Source organism: Camelus ferus, chromosome 13, assembly GCF_009834535.1.
Source record: "Camelus ferus isolate YT-003-E chromosome 13, BCGSAC_Cfer_1.0, whole genome shotgun sequence".
Taxonomy (NCBI): Eukaryota; Metazoa; Chordata; class Mammalia; order Artiodactyla; family Camelidae; genus Camelus; species Camelus ferus.
The window spans coordinates 28,258,132-28,277,074 of record NC_045708.1 but is presented as its reverse complement, the minus strand read 5'-3'; the positions used below and the strand labels follow the sequence as shown (position 1 = coordinate 28,277,074).

Here is an 18,943-nt window from a genome sequence, read left to right as displayed (position 1 = left end):
AAGCAATTTATCCTTGCTGACTCCTCACACAACGAGTAGTTCTTTTTATTATGTCCATTTACACAGAGGTTAAGTAACTTGTCCAAGAGCTGTCTAATTTGAAAGTCTGTGCACTTGAAAGTCTGTATATAGATAGCTATTTACCTTCATGTGTATGTGTGTATCTATATCGATATCATCTATTTTTTCCTCATTCGTTTTGTTCTCTGCTTGCCTCTCGTTTCTACCCTCTTCATGCTGCCCTGACATGTGACTTTGCATCAGTTGGCCTACTTTGCCCTCTGGCTTCTGGTTGTGTTTGGCCGATAGGAGACATGAGTAGGAGAATGGCACATAGGAATAGAAGCAGGTCAATGTATTTATTCCACCCACCCTCAGTCTCTCTCTACCAGGCCTGGTGTTGGCAGTGACTGTCTTCCTTTACTAAAGGCCACGGCTCCCATTGGAAGACTCTCCTACAGTAACAGCTCTGCCTGCTCCCTCTCTTGCCCTTTGGGACCTAGAAGTGGGAATGGCTCTCCACTGGTGCTAGTCCCAGGATGCTTGGGAATAATACCTTGTTGATTTCACAACCCTGCCCATATCTGTGTAAATAGTTCCCTATCTTCAGTTGTCTCTTTGAGTGCCATCTGTTTCCTGTCAGCCCTCTGATATTATAGCTTGTATGTGTTTTTATAGTTTAAGAACTTCCTCTGTCCTGGGTAGAGACACTCTCCTTCCCTTCTCTGGATACACACACTCTGGGAGGAGTTGACTTTACTTCCCGGTTCTAGGAGTAGGCAAGTGACCTTGTCCTGGCCAGTGAGAACAGGGCATCTCCCACGCCTCATTTTCAGCAATTGATTCTGAGCTTCTGCGATCAGCCAGAAGGCCATGTGAGGATACAGTGAGAAGGTGGTTATCTGCAAGCCAGGAAGAGGCCTTTCACCAGGAATTGAACTGGCTAGCACCTTGATCTTGAACTTCCCAGCCTCTAGCACTTTGAGAAATAAATTTCTGTTTTTTAAGCCAAAACAAAGCAAAACCTCTAGCCTCGCCTCTTGACGAGCTGGTCCTCTTCCCCTATCGCCTACCCACCTCAACTTTTGCTCGATTAGCAGAAGCCCCGCCTCTCCACTCCTTCAGCATCCCTACTTGGATTGGACGAATTCCCAGACTCTCCGCCCTACTTTTGACAGATGCCTAGAAGTCCCTCCCCGTCACGTGGCCTAGCCAGAGGCTATCTGCTCCCCTTTTGCCCCTAGTTTGGAATAAAGCGTTCTTTCTTGTTGCCTTGGGTCGGGAGCTCTCAGCTGCCAATGCAACTGGGACAGTCGGGCTGGGCTTTGGGGAGACCCCCAAGTGCGGGGAGGCGGTGTTCCCAGAGCCTTGAAACCTTCCAGACCCGCTCAGTGTAAACCACCTCGGGCTTGTGTCAACATCCGAGGCCGGAGACTGGCGGCGGCTGGGGACAGGCCCGTCTACGGGACGGGAGGACCGGAGGGTGGGGAATGGAGGGGTCTGTGGGGTAGGCAGAGAGGTCCATCTAGGGGAGATCCCGGGAAGCCTCTTGGGACTCCGTGAGAGAAAAGGAAAGCTTGTCTGGGGAAGTATAGGAGTCAGAGGCTGAGCGGGCCCACCACTAGCGTGGGGCTAGGTGGAGGCTGGGTACTTCGCCATCCTCGCCGACTCGTCCTGCTCTCGATGCCATGGCATGAGAGGAGTGGGTGTGTTGAGGGGTGGTGTTGGGAAGGCGTGGGTCGCTGACCACTCCATCTATTCCATTCCCCACTCAGTTCCTCGTCGTCCTCCTCCGGTTTTCGGTGGGATGCGGAGGGCGGATACATCTTGTGACTCATACCCTTTTCCATCCCTACCCCCGCTGGGCCCAAGAAGGAAAAGCTTAGCGACTCGGCTATGGCTCTCTTGTTTCCATAGCAACAGTGCGGTGGTTTTTTGCGAATCCACTTCAATCGTGGACCCTTTTAACTTCAGGCGATGGCCCGGGGACTGAGCTTCAGGGCGGGATACAGATGAAGATACAGCCCTCTCCCTTCCTCGCGGCTCCAGGAAGGTCAGTGTGGCGGGCTGGCGGGGCGCGCTCATGTAGCCGGGCCTCTCTGGCCACCCTGTCCCCACCTGAAACCCCGCCTGCCACTCCGCCTCAGTCGAGCCAATCAACGCCCAATCTGCCCGGGATGAGGCGGGGCTTATGCAAATCTTGTCGGCTCCGAGAGACACATAGTGATACAAGAGCTGGGAGACGGCTCCGGCGCGGACCTTGGAGAACCTGGCGGCCGGCCCGCGAGCCAGTCTCGGTCCCCGCGGCCCGCCGAGGCTGAGAGCCATCCAGCGACCCGGCGAGCGGCCTCAGGTAAAGCGGGCAGGGCCGGGCGGAGGCCCTTGTCCCCTCCCCCTCCACTCTCCATTCCCATCCTGGTCTCCTGCCCTCCTGCCCTCTCTGGTTCATTTCCTTGACCCCTGGCTCCACCATAGGCGGCAGCATATGGAGGGCCAGCTCCTGGCTAGGGAACCCCCACTCCAGTACAGGTCCCGGGAAGGAGGAACAGCTGCCTCCTTACCCCCAGAGCAACCACTGTTCTGACCACCAACACACACACACACACACACACACACACACACACACACACCCCTGGGGGTGTGGTGTTGCTGATGCTAGAGGAGGAACCCCTTACCCTCCCTCTTTCAGAGATGGATAGTCCACTCAGCCCCATAGCAACCTCCCACCTCCACAATAGCCCAGCCCCACCAGCAGCTCACTGCACTTGACATCGCAATGTCAGCCTCCACCTTCACAGAGAGCCCACTCCCACTTCACATTGTCCCCTCCAACTGTCCACACCTCCACCTCTCAAGCTGACAGGTTACAGCACACCTGGGGGAGAGAAGAGGCTCCACCACCCAGTTCTCCTCATGACACTCTCAACAGGTCCTCCCATTCAAGGCCTCTTTCACCTGGCTGGAGGATAAACCAGGGACACCACCCCCCAAGCAGAGCACTTATACCTGTTGGTCACTGCTGCCTAAGTCCCAGCCTCCTCCATTTCCTCACCCCTCACAGCCAAAGCACAAGTCTTCCCATCCTACCTTTCAAATATCTTTCTAACTTGTACTTTCTCTGCCCTTCTTGAGCCCAGTTGCTCCCTCTCTCCTATCTCCCTGGGGCTCCCCCAAGACCCTGCCGAAGCTCCATGTGGACTATATCGTTCCTGCCCTAATGCAGCCTGAACCTGGAAGGTAGAAGAGCTGGGTTCATATCTTGCCTTTGCCTCAGTTGCTGTTTGACTTTGGCCAAGTCACTTCCCTCTCTGATCCTTCACGAAATGGGGGAAGCGGGGTGCAGGACAGAGAGTGGATTTGATGAGATGATCTTGGACAGCCTTCCAACATTGACACACGCTGGTTCTGTGGCTGATTATGAGAAAGCAGGACCCTTTCCCCCTTTCTCTGAATCATTAGGACATTTCAGAGAGGAGACCTGGGGGGCTTTAGTCCTTACCAAAAGGACATTGCTTCTTACCCAGGCCTGGGTATGGGCCAGCCCTTCCTACACACTCTTGAGGCCCAGGTTCCTTCTCAGATGTTAGGAACCTCTCCTAGACCACCAGCCCGCATGGCATGGGCAGCTCCAAGGTGGAGGTGGCCAACAAGACCCACCCTTTATTCACCATCCCCTGCCTCTCGTTAATAAGAAGCAAGAGAAGACCTGGCTGTTGCTGCTATGGCTGCTGCTTGGAGAAGAGCAAAGGGAGGAGAGGAAAGAGGAAAATCTCCTGACCAGGGAGCTGCTGTCACCATGGCAACAGTCTCAGCACCAGCTCCTCTGAGGCTGGATGAGGGTGTGGGATTATTGCCTCCTTCAGTCCCTCCCACCCTCACTGCCACTTCCCCTTTTGGAGCCCACAACCCTGAGCCTAGCCTCTGAAAGAAGCCTCTGAGCCCAGGAGACAGCAGTGCCAGCTCCTTCACGGCTCCTCTCAAGAGGAGCCTGCTCATGTTCAGCAGAGCCACGGCTCCAACAGAACATGCCCCCAGTGGACTCTGGCCTTCGCATTCCTGCTGATGGATTCTACTGGACCTTGGGTCCTTTCCCCAGGTCTGGGTTCCATTGTCTCTAAGTGGGTGCAATGGCAGGAGAATGCAGATAGGCAAAACTGCCTGACACCATTCCAAGGAGGAAGAAGGGGGTTCTGCCTCTCCCATATAATCTGTGAAGGGACAATCACTGAACATCTCTGTCTTCTTTAGGTCTCTGCAGGGTTCTGTGCTGCCACCAAGGGCAGAGCTGTGGGACAGCTACAAGAGGACAAATAGGAATATTGGGAGAAGCACTTTTCTCACTGTCTGAACTGCTCCCAAGCAGACTGGGTTATATCAGGAGGGGATAAGCTCTCTGCCAGGGAGCAAAAGGCCTGGAGAACTTTCTCTGTTCAAGCAAGGGTTTAATGCAACGGTCTCTTCCAAATCAGGCTTCATTCTGGAATTCTAGAGCACTAGGTGAGAGTCAGAGAGTTCCGGAGTCTACATACAAGTGGGGCTCAACTCCATGGCCTCACAGGGTCTACCAAGTCCATGCTGCTGACTGTCCACTGTCCAGGTAGAGAGAGGCTGATCATAAGGAAGTGGGCTTCAGTTTGGCCTGAAGTCTGATTATAGCTGCCTCCGCCCAGAAGAGAAGAAAGAATGTTAGGGAAGATGAAAACAGCTAAGCAATAGGTGAGGTAGCTTCTGGCTGTGAGCAGACTAACCTGAAAGTATGTAGTTGTGAGGAGAGCAGTGGGATGTGAAGCTAGACAGGTGGGCACCTTGACACTGGATTCTAGAAGATTCTGGAGTTTGAGGGGGCCCATGGGTATGGCCGCCTCAAGCCTATATTGTACTACTGGGCAAAACCAGAAAAGACATTCCCTTGCAACAGAGGAATCAGAAGGAAAGGCTCTCCCGCAGAGGGAGTTGAGCCCACGGGCATGGTTTGGCAAGCAATGCCCCGGCTAGGTTTCAGCCCACTTGGCTGTGCCCCTGGCCCTGACTATGCGGGGAGAGAGGACCTAATGAAGGCTCCAGGAACACTTCAAAAGAAAGAACATTAGGATTTGTAGCAAGTTGGACTTTGGGAAAAGGGAGAGGGGAAAAACTCTAGGCAATTATGATCGCATTTCCCCCCTCCGATGATGGAGGGGAGTAAGGCGGTGTAGAGAGAAGGACCATCACAGGTTCAGGGTGAGTCTGGTTGTAGATGTGCTGAGTCAGAGGCGCTGGTGGGTCACCCCAAGGGGTGGATATTTCCTGGGTATCAGACACCATGGCCTGGATCCAGCATGATAGTCCCACTGAGGCCAAGAGGGATCGGAGCTATGATTTTCCTGGAAGGCAGATAGGAGTCTGTACTGGAAAGAGGAGCCATGATTTGGAGAGGGCGGTCCAGGCAGGGGGCATGGATTCAGCCTGGGTGCTCATCTAGACCCTTCCATGGACGTGCTGTATAACTCTGAGCCAGTTTTCTCCTCTCTATGGGTTCCAGTTTTCACTAAAATAAGGGGATAATCTTAAAAAGCACCACCAGCTTTGGCCTGCAGACCTAAGAGCAGTAGAAGGAATGGAAACAAATGAATGAGGGGGCATAGTCCTCAGTGGATCTAGGATCAAATGGGAACCGAGAACAGGTTTGGACCCAGGAGACAGATAATGGTGGGAAGGCAGCACAGGGTAGGGAGGAGAAAAGGGACAGAAGGTGAGAGCCACACAGACACATAGACAGCATCACACACACACACACACAGACGCATGCTCTCTGGCAGATTTGCAGTCTCATACACTGACGTGCTCCCACCTACACCCAGCCCCTTACGCAGATACTCAGACACATCCCACTGGAGACAGAGGGAACCGCTCTGCCTCCCCCATCAGACAGCTCCACCTCTGGGTTCTCCAGCTTCCTTAACCATACCCTGAACCTTCAGTGTGCTTTGGACTCGGGGAGGGGGCTGCTGAGGATGGAGCCTGCCTCCTTCTGCCCATGGCTGTTCCAGATGCATCCTTGACTCTGGCCCCAGAGCAGCTGTCTTGGACCCCACAGTTCCAGGTTCTTGAAAATGGCGCACCTCCCCCTCCCTGGCATCTCCTGGGAGCTTGGAGAATTCATCATCCTCTGGGGGTGGTAGGTGGGGGAAGATGTTGCTGCCCCCACTGCTCCTTGATCTTTCCTATGGCCCAGAGATATCGTGTAACTCACTTGAGGTCACACAGCAAGGGAGGGGGCATGGAACTGACCAATCTTAGATCTGGTTGTCTAGGGCACTCCCAGCAGTAAAGATTAGAAGCTACATGGGCATGTGGTGGGCTGTGGAAATGGAATTCCTTCTGCCAGTCTGAGAGCTTCCTTTTCCAGAGTATTTTCATGACAGGCTACCCTACAGTTGGAGTCTGGCACCCTCCCAAAGAGACTCCAGGCAGGTCAAATTCACCTCCCAGGTCATGTCTTGGGAAATTTAGGCTTTAGAGGGAAATTTACCATTCATTTAGGTTTAAATATGAGAACATAGATTTTGATATGAAAGCATCAACAGAAAAAAAATTTTTAAGTATCCAACTGTACAATGTGCTTCTCATGCCAATAGTGTGATTTGATATCTTTTCTTAGTAGGAGAGAGTTTAGCATGGTCCTGTATTTTTATAATTTTGTCATTTTAGTAGACTTCTGTTACCCCCTATTTTGGGTGGAGATTTTCTTCCCCCTGCTCTTTAAGGCACTCTTGTACAGAGGAGAGAGCAGAGGAGGGACAAGGAAATTAATCTCATTTGTAACATGCCCCTGATGTGCTCTTTTTTACGTTTCAAAAGAAGCGTTGTGTTAAGATGAGGAAACCAAAACTCAAAACTGTGATGTGAATCCCTGTCACACACTGCAGAGGAACAAGGTGGCTATTCTCATACAGAAATGTCTGACCCTCAAGCTAAAGCCCTTGGGATTTCACAAGTTTGCTCAAATCCTGATTCTACTGTTTCAGTAGCTTTGTAATGTATGAAATGGACATTCCTCCCGTGGAGGTCAGATAAAAAGTCCACCCAGTCTTTGGGCCCCGCTGGAGCCTCACTCCAGCCAGGCTTCCTGGGGAGCGAGCGCCTGTACCTCCCTCTGCAGAAACTTCCTCTGGCACAGGCTTACTTGAGGGGCTCATGTTCCAGCTGGGGACAGACTCTTCATTCTCCCAAACTTGCTTCTCAGCAACACCACCTTTATCCATTCAGCCCCAAATCTAAGCAATTATATCAACTCCTCTCACTCCCGCATCCAGTTACCAAGTCCTGTCAATGCTCCCTCATAGCATCTCTCAGTCTGTCCACAACCCCTACCCTAGTGTCATCGTCTCTCACCTGAACTGTGCAGCAGGACCTTCTCTGCTCTCCCTCCTTCCCCCAACCCAGGTCATCTTGCACACTGTAGCCAAAGAAAAATCCTGAAACACATTCTCTCTCCCCAGCACCTAGCTCAGGACCTACCATAGCGTAAACAATCTATAAGTGTTTGTGGAATGAATACAATCTTCCTAGCCCTTGCTTTAAAACCCCAGGAGCTTCTGTCCCCCATGGGTAAAGGCCAAACTCCTTGGCATGGATTGAAAGCCCTTTACAATTAGCCGTCTACCTCTCTGACCCAGTTATGAGTTAGTGGAGGTTGGCTCATGCCTACTTCATCCCCGTCACTGGCACAGGGCCTAGCACACAGCCTCACTACATGCTTGGGGAATGAGTGGACTAATGAAAAGCAGAATGCAATCAGGGTCATCAGTGCTACCAGCTAGGCTTTCTATTTGCACAGAGGAACAAGGGAAAGAAGCTTCTTGCTGGGATTTTTGAAGAAGAACTAGGGAGACAGTGTTGGGGAACTCCTGGTAGGAGAGGATCCTGCAGAGGCAGGTAGGGGCTGAGGGCAGAAAGCTCTGAATAGCAAGGAGAGGATTAAGACTATCGTCTATGGGTGTAGGGAGCTATGCAAGGTGGGAAGAAGAGAGGAGAAGACGAAGATTGTGGCATGCAGACTGGTCAGTGAGGAGGAGAGCTGACACCTGCGAGGCTAGAGATCCTGGTTGCCAGGGCAGGATGTCTGCTGTAAGGAGAAGGGAGGGGCCTTCTGGGGAGAGAGGAGGCCCTATTATGGGGGAGTGTAATGAAGAGAAGGGCTCCATTTTGTGTGTCGGGGGTAAAGAAGGGCAGGGAGGGAGGGAGGAGCTCCTATGGGAAGGGTTGAAAGGACAGAGACCAGCTGTAGGAGGTGGGGATTTTGGGGGGTGGTGGGAGTGACAGGAGCGGGACCCACCCTGCTGTGGAAGGAGGGGTCCTGGCTGTGGGAATGTAGAGTTTGTTATGAGAGGGGGCTGTTGTGGAGAAAAGGACTCTTGTCCTACAGAGACCTAGGGGAAAGCTGCTGAGGTGAGGGTCTTGCCTTGTCCCCCAGGCCCTGCCATGGGGAAGACCAACAGCAAGCTGGCCCCAGAGGTGCTAGAAGACCTGGTTCAGAACACTGAGTTCAGCGAGCAGGAGCTGAAGCAGTGGTACAAGGGCTTCCTGAAGGATTGCCCCAGCGGCATCCTCAACCTGGAGGAGTTCCAGCAGCTCTACATCAAGGTGGGCGTGGCCAGGCACCCAGGGAGCGGGTCGGCGGGGCGGGGCCGGGGGCGGGCCGGGAGCGCAAGGCTGTCGCTGAGCCCCAACCCTCCGCGTCCCCGCCTCAGTTCTTCCCCTACGGCGACGCCTCCAAGTTTGCGCAGCACGCTTTCCGCACCTTCGACAAGAATGGCGACGGCACCATCGACTTCCGGGAGTTCATCTGCGCCCTTTCGGTCACCTCCCGCGGCAGCTTCGAGCAGAAACTCAACTGGGCCTTTGAGATGTACGACCTGGACGGCGACGGGCGCATCACGCGCCTGGAGATGCTGGAGATCATTGAGGTGCGCTGGGGCGGATCCGAGAGGCCGGGTGTGCCGCGGTGACGCGCTCCCTGTCTTCACTGCTTGCCGAGCCCTTCTCTGGGCCACCCTCCTCTCGGGCCTCAAGAGTCTCCTCTCTGCACCCCACCGCTGTCCCCATCCCGCCTCCCAGGATCCAGTGGCCAACTAGCATTGTTTGAGCACTCAAGTGAAAGACAGGTCTTGTGCCAGGGGGTCTTTAAGGGGTAGGGATTGTTAGAAATCCCATTTTACAAATGAGGAAACATATCAAGTGGAAGTTCATGATTCTAATCCAAAGAGTCTGACTCCAGAGTCTAAGTTCTTAACTCATTATTCTTTCAACGAATATATATTGAGTGCCTACCACGCGCCAGGCACCGTTCAAAGTTCTTGCTTTCATGGGATGTTCTTTCCAGTGAGAAAATTTAACAACAAAACCTATGCTATGTCAGGCAGTAAATGTTATGAAGAAGATAAGCAAAGCATAGTAAGGGGAGAGAGCGATGGAGGAAAAGCAATTTTACAGAAGGTGAAATGTGAACAGTAGCCTGGATAAGGTGAGCGAGCTAATGGCGTAGGTGTCTGGGGGAAGAGTGATCTGTGTGTGGAGAACGACATACGCAAGACTCCAGGTGAGACTGTGTTTCCAGTGCTCAAGGAGTGGCCAGGAGACCAGGATGGTAGGAGAGACGTGAGCAAGGGGAGAGTGGTAGGACACGGGTCAGATCGGTAGCTGGGAGCCCCATCACTGAGCATCATAGTCTGGGGCAGAGACTTGACTTTCTTCTGAGTGAGATGGGAGGCCCTTAAGGGCTCTCTCTATTCTCTATGTGGAGAGTAGAAAGGGGGTGGGAGGGCAACAGAAGCAGAGAGACCATTTCGGAGACTTCCACAGTGGTCCAGTCAGGCGTGGATGGAGGTGACCACCATGGAGGAGCAGTGGAGGTGGTTGAAAGTGGCTGGATATTGGGCCTATTGCAAAATCAAGGTTGACGAGATTTGCTGAAAGATTGGATATGGGTGTGAGAAAAGGAGGGTCAAGAATGGCATCAAGGTTTTTGGTCTAAACATCCAGAAGAATGAATTTACTATTAACTGGGACATAGCATGCTGGGGCAGGAGCGGGTTGGTGAACAGTTGGCTATTAGACTTGTTTGGTGTGAGATGCTCATTAAACATCCAGTCTTAATGACTCTACATCACCTTCCAGTATCCTCACCATCTCCCAGTGTTCTCCCTGCCCACCCCGATACCCCCAATCCTCCCTTCTCATAGTGAGTGTTCACACCTCCCTCCTGGCCCCACCAGGCTATCTACAAGATGGTGGGCACCGTGATCATGATGCGCATGAACCAGGATGGGCTCACACCCCAGCAGCGTGTAGACAAGATCTTCAAGAAGATGGACCAGGATAAGGACGACCAGATTACACTGGAGGAGTTCAAGGAAGCAGCAAAGAGTGACCCGTCTATTGTGCTGCTGCTGCAGTGTGACATGCAGAAGTAGAGGCTGGTGAGGGGCAGGGTCCCTGGCCAGGAGGGTCATGGCCACCTCCCAACCCAATGACCTCTCTGGCTGGCCCTTCCCCAGGGGGAGGGGAACTCCAGCCTCATTCTCTGGTCCCACCCACCCCTCTGCCCAAGCCCTTGCTCTCCTCAGTCAAGATCCTTGAGGGACCACCTCACCCTGGGAAAGAGATAGATCCTCAGGTATCCTATGGTCTAGCCCCAGCCCCTTGGCCCAGAACCAACATCCACTAGGCATAGGGGAGTTGGCCTTTGCCCCAGGATGCAGGATGAAGGAGGGGGCTGGCTGGGTTCTGCTTTGAAATTCTGCTCTTCCTGGGATTGTACTTTGTAGGACATGGTCCCACAGACCCCAGTAAAAGGGCCAAATTGGGTCTGTCCTTTGCTGAGGACCCAGATCCCTTAAAGTGGTCTCTGCCCTGCTCCAACGACTCTTCCTGGCCCCTCTGGCCCCAGCCTTTGGAGTGTTCATTCAGTCCTTTCTTCAGCTAACGTTTATTGAGCACTTGTCCAATGCCAGGAACCTCTGGGTACTTAGGATATGGTAGCTTACAAGACACATTCCGAGCCCTCTGGTGAGGCAAACTTCCAGTGATCAGGGTCTCAGACAGGGATATCGAGCACAGATGAGCAGAGGGTGCAGTAAGGCTGGTTAGTTTGAAAGGAACTATTAAATCTTTCCACTCAGCTCCAAGCAGAGCTGCAGGAGGATGAAATGAAAAGTGTTTGGAAGTCTAGAAACTATGTCAGTGGAAATTTTAAGAAAAATGGAAATTTACATAATACTTATTTTTTTAGTACCCTTTAAAAGAGCTAAAACCATTTAGTTAGTTGAGGATATTAAAGTATACTTTATATTATTTGGTTTCTTGGAAAATGATTACATGAATATAGAAAATGCTAATTTTCAGGGTGGAAAAGAGAGCTGAGAAAAAAGAGAGAAAATACCATGCAACTTACCAGATGATGCTTTTTCTTATCAGGCTAAGTCCTGAGCTTTCACCATCAGCAGCTTCTGCTGCTTCCTTTTTCATGATCTTTTTCAATTCAGCGAGCAGCTCCCTACTGTGCATTTATTCCAGTTGGGTGCTGACTTCAGAAACAGAAAACACAAGGCTTGCAGAGAGTGAGACAAGTGTAGTTCCCACATCTTGGTAGTTCCGGTCTGGATTTGGTCTAGTTTTAGGACGGGCTTGTTCATTCACTGCTACAGAAGCAGAAGGAGCTAGAAGAAGAGGACCAGCCGGCCACTGTTTAGGCTGCCAAGCTGCATTTATGGGCCAAATGCTTAAAAATGTGTTGGGCATGCTCCTTTTGAAAGGCTTTTTCTAACCCCAAATCCTAAATCTGCCAGGTAATTCATCATCTTCCAAGTGCACTGGCTTTGCTTTCCAATGTCTGCTTTCCAATTTTGGATCCATGAGCTATACAGCTGCATGCTTTGGCTGCCAGAAAATTAATCTTGCTTCTTCATCAAGCCTTTCACTTTATTTTCTCCTGTACTTGTAATCAGAAACTAGCTTCGATGTGCTATGATAGTGGATTTCCTCTTGAACTGCTGGTGAAAAGAGCCTAGTACACAGGTGCTGTCAGCCCAGGGTGGGAGCAGGGAATGATTGCTGAGTCCAGGGGTGCGGGATGGTATCTGCAGGAAAGAGATACAACGTACCTCTTACCCCTGAGTGCTCACCTGTCCTCCCTCTCTGCAGGTGGAAACTCTTTGGGATGCTGACCTTTGGTCTCAAACTCCTTTGATCTTCCTTCTTGCTGCCCTTGGAGGTAGCAAGCTCACTGGGTTGCCACCCTCTTCTATCCTTCTGCCTGTGACCAGCCACATGGTAAGGCTGGGGAATTCACATCCTTAGGCAGTAACTGAGTTTTTATCCAGTAATGTCAAGGGATTGTCCATTGCTCTGAGGAGCTGGCCATCAGGTGTGCCTTGTGCTGCCCGTCAGCACTAGAGATACATAGAGGTCCAACAGTCTGGCTCAGCTGAGACTTCCAGTGAGAGGCTTTTTACAAAGTGGGGCTCTTATCCCCTAAACATTGAATCTGACCTAACTCACAATCACACAGAACTTCATGGCTTTCAAAGGCTTGCCATCGACCCCATCTCATTCTGCCCTCACGGTAGGGAAACAGGGGTTTTTCATTCCAGTTTCTCCCGACTTGGAAACCAAGGCACAGAGTGGGGAGTTCCTTGTGCAAGATCACTCACACAGTTGGGAGATAGCAGTGTCAAGACTTGAACCCAAGGCTCCACGAGCCTTTCTTCCTTCAGAGTCTCTTCCCTGTTTATTTCTCTGACTCTGAGTTGTACAGAAGTTGACTGTTGGGGCAAGCTAAGTTGGTTTTGGTCTTTTGCTTCTGCTAAGAAGTTTCTGAGGCTGTGGTCTTCCAAAAAGAAGAGCTTGGTTGAAGTCCCCACATTTTCAATCATCTCATTTTCTATTTCTGGGCAGCTCTGCTAACAGGTCAGTGCTGTCCTAGGAGGCCTCTGACTCAACCCTGGAAGCATCTTGCACTGTCTTTACCACCATCTTCATCCCTGAGAAAACTGTTTTGGTTTTTCCTAGCTGGTGGGCAAGTCCCAGTCCTACCCATGAGGGCATGTTTGATCATTCCAAGCTTCTGGACACATACCCATGGGTGATATTTCCTGTTCAGGCCAAAGCTTCTCAGACATCCCAGCAGCATGAATATATTATACCAGGCCAAGAACTGGGACCACCATCTTGCTGATGGGAGGAGCCACAGGCAGGCCAGGGCTTGCTCCCACATGCTTCTGGATGCCCCAGGGACTGCGTGCTTGGGAGCTCTTGTGGTAGAGCACCGGCCCTGCCTTGAGAGGAGAGGTAAGCCTCCCATCCCTGCCCCAGCTGAGAGACTTGCCACAGAGCACAGGGTTAGCAGAGACTGAAATATGACCCGCATAGACACAAAAATATACAGACAGTTCAAACGTTGATATCTACAAACTCTCCACTGAAATTCTGTATCTTCTTGCAGCAACTCTGTGAATTGCAAGGTCCCCAAATCTGCCTTCTAACTGTATTCTGTCCTCATTCATCCTTTTGGGCTAATTGATGAGCCCTTTATTTCTTATCTCTAAAAATCATCAGCAAAGGTGACTTCAGATGCCCATGCCCTCTCTAGTCTTTTGAGCTGTAGTCAGGATTATATGACTTACTTTAAAATCAAAAGTTAAGCAAAAGGAAGCCCATAAGCAAAAGGCACTGAATCTTTTCCTGACAATGACAGAGTCCCTAGAGTTAGAAATTCATCCTGCTGCAGAGAGACAGAAGGAGGGAGGGGAGAGAAGGGAAAGAGAGAATAAGAGAAGAAGCTGGGCAGGGTAGTAAGCTGACACTGTATTTTTACTCAAAAATGTATTAAAGCAACAAATATTTCCTGAAGATCCACCCTGGGTGAGGATTTGTGCTGACTTTAGAGATCACCGTAGGGGCAAGAATACATTTCTTACATGTTTTATTCATCAGTTTTGAAAAAAAGAAATTCAAATAGTGCAGTTGAAAAGTCTCAGAAAAATACGGGATTTTCTTCCTGACATTTTCAGGGTTTTCTTTTACCTTCACCAGAATGTGGGGGCAGGACTGGGCCTCCCAGGGTGTATGGCCCTTCCTGCCTAGTGGAGGCTTCAGGAGCGCAGAGGCCTGGAGAAGGAGGGGGGTTGGGTCGCAGAGGGGGCCTCCCAACTCATTCTCCTGAGTGGCCGCTTGTCCCCTTCCGCTCCTGGCTGTGCCTGCAGTGACTCTCCACGCTGTTCGACCCCGTGCTGTGTCGTGTGTTTTTTTCCACTGACAGTGAATAAAAAGTGTGACCGTGCTGGGGGGCTCCTTCTCTTCCCTCAGCTGAGACAGGGTGGGTAAGGGGAAAGGGGGAGAAGAAGTCTGGGGGAGCCCACACAGTGGGGGAACTTCAGCCACCTCCTTGGGGCTGAGGTCCTTGTTAGAGGTTACGTGAAACAGAGACTGCTCGAGCTAGTTCAAAGAAAGGGGTGAGCAGATTACAAGGGACCCTGAAGATGGAAATTCAAGAACAGCTGGGCCTCAAGAGAACAGTAACTGTCCACGGGGCCTCTGCCCTCTCATCTCTGGGCCTCGCTGGCTCTCATCCCTTTGGCAAAATTCGCATCTGTGCTCTCTTCCTTTGTTTCTCTTCAGACACCCTTGCTTTCCCTGAGCAAAGCAGCCGCATTCCCAACTCTGTATCCAGACTTACCAGCAACTGCCAACTCCCTCTGCATCTCTTAATCCAGTTCTCAACCAAAAGAATCTGTTTGGTTCAGCCTAGCTTTTGGTGGGGGCCCTTGGTCCATTCATCAGTGGCCAGACCAGATGCTGGTCTGTGGGGCCTGTGGGCAGAGCAGTTCTTCACCGATGGGAGCTAGTGGCAGCAGACATTGGATTCAGTTTCTCCTTCTGACCAATGGAAGGCATCATCAGAGCCCAAGTGTGTGGACAGTGGGCAGCAGGGAGAAAGGCCAAGAGCCAGGATCACAGTCAGTCCATTTGGTACCCTTTGCACAAATTAGGAAAAAGTGCCCCTCTGAGTGGAAGCAGCCCCGTAAGTGTGGAGTTGGGCCAGTAGGTGGCATCTTTGGGCTACTGAGAAAAATATACCCCCTCTGAACAAATACAGCATTGTGATACAGTGCACTGCTTGGCAAGGGGTGCACAGCTTGCATTTCAGCTCCTACCTGCCCTGTTGGTCAGGGCCGCCGTGCAGTGCAGAACCTGTCCCATCATCCACAGGAGTCCAGAGCCCCGAGACCCCTCTCCACTGACCAAATGTGGTGAGGGTGGGGATGAGAGTTGGTGGCAAAATATTTTTCTCAGAACACCCCCTGTTCCCACTAGCCAGAGAGGCACTGTTTCCTGCAGAGAGTTGAGGGCAGCAGCAGCTGGAGATGCTTGTTTCCTCCTGAAACGCTCAATTACTTTTACAAAGGTTTTCTCAAGGACGCTTGGAGGGGGCCAGCCCCCTTGGCAGGAAGCAATTAGGACACAGGAAGGAGGCTGACCTGGCCTCAGGGCAACCATGAACCTAACGAGGTGACTCAGAACCCAGAGAACTGGGGGCTGCTATTTCCAGCTGAAGCCACACTCAGGGGAGGGGGAGCCATGTTCCTGCCTATCTTGAGGCTCCAGGTCAGTCCACCTCCTTCTTTCAGGCTTGTCCTCTGTGCCATCTGCCCCTGAGGACCCAGAGTGATCTTCCTAAAGCACAAATCTGACCATGTCAACTCTCCCAAGACTCCCCTCTTCCTCAGCGTAATAAGCCCCTTTAAAGTCCCTCATGGCCCTGCATGATCTGGCACCTGCTGACTGCAGAAGTCTGCTCTGTCCTGCACTTGAGTCACCCTGAATTGCCCTCCATTTCCCTGAAGGATCTCTTAGGCTTCTGTGCTTGTGCACAAACCATTGCCTCTCCCTGGGCCAGCCAGTCCCCTGTCTCAGTGATCTCCTTCTCTGTGAAGCCCTCCTAGACCTCAAACAATTGGCCCCATGTGTGTACACAGTCCATCACAGTTATCAAACAGCTTCCCAGGTGATTCTCAGTCAGCTGAGCCAAACACACATTTAAGTCTCTGGTTTTTGTTTTTGTTTTTGTTTTCTAAAAAGAGAATGATAAGGCAGGAACTTGAACTCATCTCCTAACTTCATGGCCACTGCTTATTGTGCTTTCTCATTCATGGGAGTGAATCCAAATCAGAGTATGAAAAAGGAGATAACAAACCCAGAGCTCTAGGTTTCAGAGGACGGAGGGTCTCTTCTGGGAGGCCATGAAGGAGGCAAGCAAAGGATGAAGGGAGGCTTCATGTAGGAGGTGGCTTCCACCCCTGGACTTGCTAAAGACTAGCCAACAGGGCTGCCTAGGGGGGCAGTGCAGGTGCGAGGATCCTGAGTCCTCTGCAGATGGGCTTCTCCCACACCCTTTCACCTGCCACAGGGAAAGATGGGTTCTCAGCTCACATTGTCCCAAATTAATAACCCCAAAGGAGAAAGAGCCGAATCTCCCAGCATCCCTATATAAGAGTGTGGGAAAGCGGCCCAGTTGAGGCCACATGCCCATCCCTGGCTCAATCACTGGGTCCAGGGAAATAGGGTTCTACAACTGCGCAGATCTAGACACCAGGGAGGCAGGGAGGCAGGGCCTGTTACTAGAAGAAGAGGGTGGGAAAGGTTGCCAGTCAAGCAAATCCAATATCCACCAGCTTTATGAGAGTCATTTGTTGAAGCGATGTGGAGACTCTCATGGAAATTTAGAGATGGGCACTGTAGCCAGACTTTATCTAGGACTTGAGAAACTGTCAGGACCAACAGCAGCTCCCTCTCATGGCAGCACAGTTTTTCTCTCTTGAGGTCTCTGCTGCCCTCTGTACATCTTTCCCATCTTTGTCTGTTGATGGGCTCGTTAGGCTCACAGAGTTTCTACCCCCTCTTAGCTTTATGTTGCATACACCTGCAGGTTGCTACAGCTCATCCAGGTCTCTTGGAAGCCAACTGTATTTCACAGCCTCCTTAGCGCCTGTTCCCATGGTTGACTTCCCACTCCCGGTTTCCCAATTCGAAATTCCTGAGAAAGAGGAATCTGATCGGCTCATCATCTTTTCAAACCAGGCTACACAGGTCAAAGGTCACTGGACAGCATGGAGATGGTTCACCTTTGTGTCAGATGCTCACACCCATCCAATAATGACTATATATACATTCTCACTGGGTGACCTCTTCCTCTGCCTCCTCCATGAGGCACCTGAGAATAACTGAACCCTCCTAGAGTTTCATTATTTACTGCTGTGTAACAAGCCACCCCAAAACTTAATGTTTAAAACAACAAAAATGCATCATTTTTCATGATTCTGTGGGATTAGCTGGGCTCCGCTGGGAGGTTTTAGTGCTTCATGTGCTGTTGGCTGGGATCATTTACCCAGCTGCATCCCACTGGAAACTGGGCTGGGGCTGGGACAGTAAGATGGCCTTATTTATATGCCTGGTAATTGATGCTGACAGTCGCCTGGGAAACCACTGTTCTCCACTGGCTTCTTACCCTCCGGGGTCTCTCTGCCTCACCATGTGGCCTTTCCAGGGGGATAGTCTAGACTTCTTTACATAGTAGCTGGCTCCCAAGAAGGCAAAAATGAAATCTAAAAGGCCTCTTAAGGCTTAAGCTTGGAAACTGCATAGCATTACTTCTACAGCATTCTATTATAACCAAAGCAAGTCAGAGGGAGACACTGGGTCAACTCAGATTCACCTCCACTTCTGGATGGGAGGTGTCCAAGTCACATTGCCAAAGGGCAGGCAGGATTGGAGAGAGTTTGGGGCCATCTATGGAAACAATCTACCAAGCCTGGAGAAGTGCAAGTCTAAATGCACTCCCCCAATCCTAAAACTTTTTATTATTATTATTTCCCCTTTCCTCCCAAATAAGGTTTGGTTAGTTCCTCCCAGGACACAGTGGAGGCTAGGCAGATCTTCCCACTCTGTACCCCAATCCCAGTGAGATATCCTCCAGGCTAAGCCAGTATTTTCTCCTGCTGCTCCCACCTACCTGTGCACACTTCCAGGCACACACAGAGATGCCCCATGTGGGCTTCATGGCCTGTGCCTTGGAATAGGCGGCATTAGTGCCTGCACTCCAGACTTTAAGCCAAAGAGGACAATGTCCTAGAACTCCAAGATGGTGGTCCGAGATTCTTCAGTTTCCCTGCTCTTTTTCTACCTACCTTCAGTTTAGCCGCTTCATGGCCTGTAAACTAACCATGCTTAGAAGGTGGGACCTGGGAGTGCGCGCCACCTATTGGCCATCAAGGGGCCAGCAGGAACGAGGATTCAGAGTCCTCGAGAGTCCCTGAGAGTCCCTCTGGTCAGTGTCCCCCGCCACGAGGAGGGGAGCCTGCTCTTGCCACCGACTTTAAGGGCCCCTCCGCCTTGGTGGGGAAGAGTTGCCCGGCTGGGCCCTCCCCTGTGCCCCCGGCTAGAAGCAGGCTCTTGCTAGTGGATGGAGCTGTCCATTCAGCTCTTCCCCCTCAGCGAATGGACTAGGGTCTGAAGGAAGGGGACGCCGCTCAGTCTCAGGGTCCTGGGATCAGAGGGGAAAGACGAGAGGTAGCTTTTGTTTTGGGAGCGGGGGCGGTGGCGGCTAGCTTTTCATTTTCTCCTTTGGAGATCACCACCCTGGGGAAAAATTTGTCAAGCTTCCTCTCTCTCGGTGCCCTGGAGGGCCTGCGAAGAACACGATCCCCGCAATCTCGAGTCCACTGCGGCCCGCAGGTCGGGCTTCAGGCCCCCTCCTCCTGCGAGCCCGAAGGTCCAAGCCCCCATTCACTTCGAGCGTGGGCGGGTCGGAGCTCAGCTGTTCCGAAATACACACCCACCGGCAACAGCAGCAACACACCGGCGAGCGACAGGGCGAGTTGAGCACCCCAGCGCCCCACCCCCAACC

The 18,943-nt window shown here is 51.7% G+C and overlaps 1 protein-coding gene across 1 annotated transcript; it reads left to right on the top strand.

The window, feature by feature from the left end:
* The first annotated feature begins 2,198 nt into the window (after positions 1-2,198).
* On the top strand, positions 2,199-14,320 carry HPCAL4 (hippocalcin like 4). Its single transcript, XM_006188026.3, has 4 exons — positions 2,199-2,353; positions 8,456-8,625; positions 8,733-8,948; positions 10,257-14,320. Exons 2-4 carry the CDS (start codon positions 8,464-8,466, stop codon positions 10,452-10,454), a joined length of 576 nt encoding a protein of 191 aa, XP_006188088.1. The 5' UTR covers positions 2,199-2,353; positions 8,456-8,463; the 3' UTR covers positions 10,455-14,320.
* The last annotated feature ends 4,623 nt before the right edge of the window (positions 14,321-18,943 follow it).

Excerpts from the sequence above, each read along its gene's own strand:
- HPCAL4 (XM_006188026.3), top strand. The coding sequence starts at position 8,464 with ATGGGGAAGACCAACAGCAAGCTGGCCCCAGAGGTGCTAGAAGACCTG. Across the intron at positions 8,626-8,732 it reads TCCAGCAGCTCTACATCAAG|TTCTTCCCCTACGGCGACGC; the intron begins GTGGGCGTGGCC and ends TCCCCGCCTCAG. Across the intron at positions 8,949-10,256 it reads AGATGCTGGAGATCATTGAG|GCTATCTACAAGATGGTGGG; the intron begins GTGCGCTGGGGC and ends TGGCCCCACCAG.